Raw genomic sequence first — 7,709 nt, 5'->3', positions numbered from 1 at the left:
ATTATTTATATATAAGTATGTATATATATGGATGTACTCTTTAAGAGTTTTTGTAAGTTGTATGGTATCTATGGATGTACATTGTCAAACAAAAATATTTTTGGGAGCGGTATTGCGGTTTAAAGTTTTAAACAGGCTCATATTATATAATTAAATAGTATAAGTGTCGTCGTAATGTCCGAACTATCAGAGTCGCGCAGCCAGAAGCGTGAGTTTTGGTTGTTAGGGTGTTACATCATCGGTAACGTAAAGTTCCTGGATAATTTAAAATCCATGACCTCGGCTGTTAATGGTCCAACTGCGTTGTCCAATTCATTGTCTTCATTATTTTGTTGATCTCCTCTGGTTATTGAGTTTCAGAGATATGCATTAGATCAGAGTTTTTTCCTCGTCATCTTGTCGTTCATTGTGATCATCGTTATGAGCAATTCGAGCATTGGTTAGCTCAACTTTTTGATTTGTCATTTTTTTATTTTCTTCTGCCATGCGCTGATTAGCTTGATGTAACTCTATCACCATCCGAAGAAGCTCGGAAAGTGTGGGAGGAGGTTGCTCAATCATAAGCACACCTGAAAATTTTGGGACCTAAAGAAAAAAAGGACTTTTGTTTCTAGGCCCACGGTAAGCACCATTTGTTCTTATGGAGGTTGGCCGCTGTATAGCTCATTAGCCAGTGAATAACTTGGAGCTTTCCGTCGAGATGAATTATACTTCGATAGCAAGAGAACAAAAGAGTGGGTATCTATAAAAAGTACTCAAACGCTCAAGTTAATAAGTGAATAATAAGTTTTGCAAATTGTCATACCTCAAAATGACTTTCTTATCTTTCTTTTATCTTTGGAATGAAATGTATTCGATTATTTCTTCAAAAATCTTACTTAAATGAAGAATAATAATATTTTAAAATATTATTATACATTTTGATATTTTCATAATTGAACTATAATATTTATAATTGAATTATAATATTTTAATTAAATTATAACGATTACATTAATTTATATATTAAAATTAATTATTATATATTTATATATAAATATAAATATATTATTTAATTTATTTTTAATATATATTTTATATTTTATTTTAATAACTAATTTTAATATATACGTTAATTTGCTTTTTATTGAAAACGGTATTTCCTCGTCCACAGTAATAATTTGTTACCAGAGCACTTTCTGTTTATACACACGATACAATAGTAGTTGTTGTTGGACATAATTATACATTGTCATTTATTTAGCTGTTAAAAGTTTTTGGATAAGTAATTATATGGTATATTTAAAATTTTTTTGATAAACAAATTTGAGGTTGATTATTTTTATTAAGTAAACTATTTAAGTATAAGATAGACAAAAGAAAATACAAAAATTACATTATAAGATCAAGAGAAACTATGTTTGTGTAAAAAAATATCATATAAAGTATTTTTATATTAATAAATTTTTAAAATAAATAATTTTATCACGTTATTATCACTTAGATAGTAACTGCCCACTCAGACTAGTACTTCTTGGACACATTGCATTTTCTTATTTCGGTAAATTCTTGATCAGTGGCTATCGGCTAATGAATGATGATTTTTTCCATTTTAAAGTATCAGTGAGCGGAAAAATTTTAGAAAAATAAATTAAAAAAAAATAATTCATCAGAAGAAACTTCGCGGAAGCTCCCTATATCACACCATAACATCTTATTATAAATATATATAGTTGTCATGTAGAAAACAACATACACACATAATAATAGAGCCTATAGGTTCATTCTAAGGCATTTACAAAATCGGTTACAGAGTATTATTGTCACTTTATTGTTGCCATATTCATCATCATTGTAGAGCCCTTGTTGTCGTTTGCATTTGCCTCTAGTTGCTACAAAAAATGGCGTCTCACCAACAAGAGCCATGGCTTCTAGAGAATGGAAATGTGAAGGTGTTGACTAAGGAAATGCGGCACGGCCATGGCCGGAGCCGTACTGCCCACAACATGTCGTCCTCTTCTCTTAGGAAGAAATCCGACCGGACCCTGGTGTCGAAGGTTCGGTGCGGATTGCTAAGGAATTTGTTGGTTAACATCCAAGAAGTTATTCTGGGGACAAAGTTGTCCATCTTGTTCCCAGCAATTCCCATTGCCATCATTGCCCAATGCTATGGCCTTGGAAGAGTGAGTTCTATTGTTACTCTTTCGTAGCTTTTCTTCAGCATTTTTAACTTCGCAATGCTGAGGGTGTATAACTTGGTCATATACGAATACAATTTATGCATCAGGGAATCCTTTTTCATACCGTTTATATTAGATTATTAGTTTTGTGTCCGTCTATGAATTAGTGCCTAATTTTTATTTAATTTATTTTTTAAAATTATTTATTTTTATATTTTTAAAATTAAATATTAATTGTTATTTTTTTTTCTAACAAGTTACACACCATAATAATTTTCGTAGTTTTGTTATAAAACTTTTGTTGACTGGTTTTTATTTACTCTAAATTGGTTTGGAGTAAGATTATAGGATTTGCTAGGTAGACAATAATTTTTGTGAATAATGTGAACAATAAATTTTAAAATTGGCCTAATAAAATAAAAATATATTACATCCCCTAAATTATCCACCTAAATCTTAATATTAGGATAATTATGCGCACACCTAGTAAATTAAACATCCGATATATTTATTATTCATATTATTTAATATTTTTATTATCTATCTATACTTTTCCATTTAATTATGCGTGCAACATATTTTTACAGTGTTTCCAAAACGAAAATACTTTATAATAAACACTGAAGAAAAATTTAATTGTCTTTATCTATTTTTACGAAAATAAGGCTATTTTTTTAAAAAAAATATTTCAATCTAAATTATTTTATTTTGGAATAATATAATTTTTTTGTTATTTTTATCTCTATTATTTTTATAGTTTAACCATAATTTATTATCATCGTTGTTTTCTTTATTATCATCATCAATACTAATATCAATACTATCAACATGAATGTTTTAAAAAAGATCTTTATATTATAAACTTTTTTTTATAATATCATTTTTAGCTATGATCTTTTTTTACTTAACTACCACCAATAAATAAATTTTTTAAAAATAAACTTATTAATAATTTTTGAGACTTTAAAATCCATAAATTACAAATAAAATTTTTAAAATTAATTTTTATTATTATTCAACAAATTTTTTAATAAATAAATCATATTATCTCAAAATATAAAAATTAAAAGTCAAAGTATTTTTTTTGGACAAAACATTCGTCTTATATTCCATGAGAATAAGTAAGGACTGAATTGAATATTTACTCTAACAAACACACAAAATTATCCATTATGTATTTATATATATTTTTAATAAAATAATCAACTATTAAAATAGTCGAATTCTCTGTAGCAAATAATCAATCTTTTTCTACATCAGTATAATAAATTTTTTCATAAATATCAAATATATATTCTTACAGGATAGTTGATTAGTGAATTTTAGTGTATTATGTAGAATGATTGCTTTCAAAATAACTTGCTTATAGGAAAAAGCCAAATAAATTTTTCTTAAAAAAGGAAAACATTATTAAGAAGTAGCGTATCATTTAATTAGCACTTTGCACATCTTTTTGTCTATGATAAAGAAACAATGCCTAAGTAATTTCTTGATTGTAAACAGCCATGGATTTTCGCATTGAGCTTACTTGGGCTTACACCGCTTGCTGAGCGTGTCAGCTTCCTCACAGAGTAAGGAACATGATGAACCTGTTGTATTCTTTTATTTATTCTTCATTCAACATACAAGGTCTTAATTATTCTAGTTTTCTGGGTTATTTTTCATTGCTGATTCTTGTTCTATTTTCTTTTTTGGTGTTTGTTGCAAATTCAAATAATACTCCAGACAAGTTGCAATTTACACTGGTCCTACAGGTACGCAATACACCTTATATTACGTCACTTTCTAAGAGTTTGTTACGATATGCAATATTCAACTTTAACCGTTAGGATTCAGTTTGGACCATAACATTAATAATCATATACTCTTCTCATACACAGTCACATGTCCATTTAGGACTATTTTGGCAGCATATATAGTCACATGAAGTTATATTTAAGATTAGGGTAAATTAAAAAAAAAAGGCCACACAAATGTTAAAAATGTTGCAATTGATTAATAAGGTGTAATTACTGAATTAAGCTAATTAAAATGTTTTTTTTTTCTTTTTTGTGTTATTAATTGCAGTTGGAGGGCTTCTAAATGCAACATGTGGAAATATTACTGAGCTGGTGATAGCAATATTTGCACTGAGTAGTAACAAAGTTGATTTGGTGAAGTATTCTCTACTGGGTTCTATCCTCTCAAACCTTCTGCTGGTTCTTGGAACCTCTCTCTTGTGTGGTGGCATTGCAAACCTTGCAAAGGAACAAAAATATGACAGAGTAAGCACCTCTATAAACACGTTAATTGAAACCCTTGCCAAGAGAAAAATTAATAATGTTAAGCATTGAATTTTGCAGAGACAAGCAGATGTGAACTCTCTAATGCTTCTGCTGGCATTGTTGTGCCACTTGCTTCCAATGCTGTTCAGATACGGCGGTGGTGGCTCGGACGACGCTCTCGCGGCCGCGGACTCATCGCTGTACTTGTCGAGGGCCGCCAGCATTACCATGTTGGTTGCATATTTTGCTTACCTTATCTTTCAGCTGTGGACACACAGGACATTGTTTGAAGCTGAAGATGTAAGCTCAATTAATAATTAATTACCTGAACTAATAATGAATAATAATTTAATTTGATTAATTCATTATTATTGGTTCAGGAGGATGGAGATGGTGAGAATGGTTCAGATGATGAAGAAGCTGTGATTGGAGTGTGGAGTGGTGTTGCATGGCTGGCTGGGATGACTGTCTTCATTGCCTTGTTATCTGAATATGTGGTGGACACAATTGAGGTAAACATACAATTGGCTATTGAATTTTCTTTTTCAGTGATTTTTGGCACATTAAAAAACAAATGCTACCTGCATACCAAAAATTCAGTTACAAAATCAGTCACGTAGTATTTGTGTTAAAAATTTTTGGTAATAGAGGGGAAAATATTTTCAAAAGATCCTTATATTTTAGTGTGATGCCCAATTAATGTGAATATTATTAATTACAGGAAGCATCAGAGTCATGGGGTCTCTCTGTAAGCTTTCTCAGCATAATTTTGCTACCAATTGTTGGCAATGCAGCTGAACATGCAGGAGCAATCATATTTGCTTTCAAGAACAAGCTGGTAAATATTATAGATTTAAAACTTTATTATTATTATTATTTCACATAGATTCATATTGAAAATCTGTATTTTTGTGACTGTAGGATATCACGTTGGGTGTTGCATTAGGTTCTGCCACGCAAATTGGCATGTTTGCGGTAATAAGAACTCTATTCTGAAATTTGAAAATGGACACATCCTATTAGCATTGTATATATTTTTTGAGCAATGAAAAAATAAGACTAATGCTATAAATTAATATATATATAGGTTCCTCTATGTGTACTGATTGCTTGGATAATGGGTGTTAAAATGGATCTAAACTTCAACCTCCTAGAAACCGGTTCTCTTGCTTTGGCAATAATAGCCACATCCTTTACTTTACAGGTATATGTGGTGAAGTTTTTTTTTTTTTTGTGGTTTAATTTCTTTCTTAAAATGTTTGAAGTATTTAATTATTTCTATATGATATATTGAACCAAATATACTCTTTTATTATCATGGAATAAAGATATATCTATTAGGATTTATACTCTTTCAAATGATGAAATCATATTTCATTTACAAAAACTACATATTTTGACTTTGAATTTTAATTTAATCTCTAAATGAAATTTAAGGCATTGACAAAATCTCCATCCTCCTGTTTTTCATAGGATGGTACATCTCACTACATGAAAGGGCTTATTCTTCTTTTGTGCTACGTTGTCATTGGTGCTTGCTTCTTTGTACAAAGAACACCCTTAAGTAAGTAGAATAATGTTAACATTTTCAATAATGGTAATATATATTAGTAGTCTATCCATAGCTATATTATACATTTTCAATTTTCAATTCATGTCTAAAATTTGATTTGTTTTGTCTCCAGACCAAGTGAATGTTAACATCACATTCAAGTCAGCAAGTGATGCAGTTTTAAATGCTTAATAGGTGAGTTCATATAGGTGCCACATACATTAAGAAATAATAGTAATAATAATAATCTACATAAGAATAACAATTAACTCTTAGAGCTAACTGGAAATTACTTGAATGAGACACAGGCTTTGGCCTATGATTGGTCCCTTGTGAGATGAAGGATAGTGGCATCATCATCAAAACTCAAATGTTGATTCGTTGAATTGTTTATTGGTTTCAATATTCTATCATCCAACCATCCACTGGTCATATATCCAGACACAAGGCAGAAGAGTTTTGCAGCAGCATTGCATGTTAGTGATGAATCTGTGTCCAAGATTTTCAATCATTAGTATGATGTATCATATAATTGTGGCCTAGCTAGCTAGTGGGTATTGAGGTTAATTAAGTTGGTTATTTTATTATCATGTACTTAAGTAATTCTGAAATAAATGCAAGTTAATTGTTCTTGCATGGTGAATTTGTGGTTGAATCATTAAAGAAAGTTCCTTGAGTTTGAAGAGAATATTTACTCCTTTTGGTGTAGTTTCTCCTCAATGATCTCATGCATTTAGCCTTTTACCCATGTTCTAGATATATAGACTTGTCATAAAAAGAAATAATAATATAAAACTACAGAAGATGTTGATTCTGTAGAATTAAAAAAAGAAAATATAATTGATGAAAGAGTGACCTACTCTAAATATAACACTAAAAATAATAAGTGCATTAGCCATTTTAACTAATAAAATTGATGAGTAAAAGATTCTTCTCACAAAAAGTTGTCAAATATCAAAATACTTTTTCAACTATCATTTGGATAATAGAATTTGATTGAGCTAATAATAAATAAAGTAAAAATATAAAATGTAATTAACCAACAACACTAAACACTAAAAGAAGAAAGAAACTATTAAATGAAGCTTGTATTCAATAAAACACGACTGTTAAGACATTTAATCTTACCTTATTATGTTGAATGAGTTGGATTTATTAATCACTCAATTTTTTAGTTAGAACTTTAGTTAATCAATAAATGGACTCTTGAAATTAGCCTCGAATTTTAAATCAATCCTTAAATCTTTAATTATCTCAATTTTGACACTGAATTTTCATTCTATAATTCACATTAGCTCTATAAATATTTTTGTTAACGTCATATTAATGTAGTATGTTGATTGTTACTATAAAAAATTAGTGTCACATGTCAGAATAATATTTAATCACGTCAAATGAAATAAAAAAGTATTTATTAGTGTCACATGATATATTAACCTGTGGATAATAATATCATATATCATAATACGATTTATCTATGTGTCAGTTTAGTATCATGTGTTATAACATAATTTATTTATATGTCACTAATATATTATTATTGTAAGTAATTTAAAGTGATCTTAAATTTTTTAGTCGTTTATAACTTATTTTAGCCACTAAAATTAAAAAACGTAAATCTTAGTTTATAAAATAATTTCTTTCATTTTTTATTTCATAAATTCATTAGATGATTTTAATTTATGACATAGTATAAACCTTTGGCACAAAGAACAAAAAAAACAAAAAAACATT

General features: G+C 28.8%; 1 protein-coding gene across 1 annotated transcript; it reads left to right on the top strand.

Annotated features, from left to right (window-relative positions):
• The first annotated feature begins 1,227 nt into the window (after positions 1 to 1,227).
• LOC112797021 (vacuolar cation/proton exchanger 3) lies at positions 1,228 to 6,663 on the top strand. The gene is made up of 12 exons (XM_025839749.2): positions 1,228 to 2,162; positions 3,663 to 3,730; positions 3,885 to 3,913; positions 4,227 to 4,423; positions 4,502 to 4,723; positions 4,804 to 4,935; positions 5,145 to 5,261; positions 5,345 to 5,398; positions 5,511 to 5,627; positions 5,897 to 5,987; positions 6,109 to 6,170; positions 6,284 to 6,663. Exons 1-11 carry the CDS (start codon positions 1,881 to 1,883, stop codon positions 6,165 to 6,167), a joined length of 1,368 nt encoding a protein of 455 aa, XP_025695534.1. The 5' UTR covers positions 1,228 to 1,880; the 3' UTR covers positions 6,168 to 6,170; positions 6,284 to 6,663.
• The last annotated feature ends 1,046 nt before the right edge of the window (positions 6,664 to 7,709 follow it).

The sequence above is a fragment of the Arachis hypogaea genome, chromosome 4, assembly GCF_003086295.3.
Source record: "Arachis hypogaea cultivar Tifrunner chromosome 4, arahy.Tifrunner.gnm2.J5K5, whole genome shotgun sequence".
Taxonomy (NCBI): Eukaryota; Viridiplantae; Streptophyta; class Magnoliopsida; order Fabales; family Fabaceae; genus Arachis; species Arachis hypogaea.
The sequence above is the reverse complement of the archived record's forward strand: the minus strand, read 5'-3'. Positions and strand labels throughout refer to the sequence as shown.

What these genes read in the sequence shown, in the direction of transcription:
- LOC112797021 (XM_025839749.2), top strand. Translation starts at nt 1,881, where the DNA reads ATGGCGTCTCACCAACAAGAGCCATGGCTTCTAGAGAATGGAAATGTG. An exon ending in CGTGTCAGCTTCCTCACAGA is followed by an intron (nt 3,731 to 3,884) that starts GTAAGGAACATG and finishes ATAATACTCCAG; the next exon opens with ACAAGTTGCAATTTACACTG. An exon ending in CGCAAATTGGCATGTTTGCG is followed by an intron (nt 5,399 to 5,510) that starts GTAATAAGAACT and finishes ATATATATATAG; the next exon opens with GTTCCTCTATGTGTACTGAT.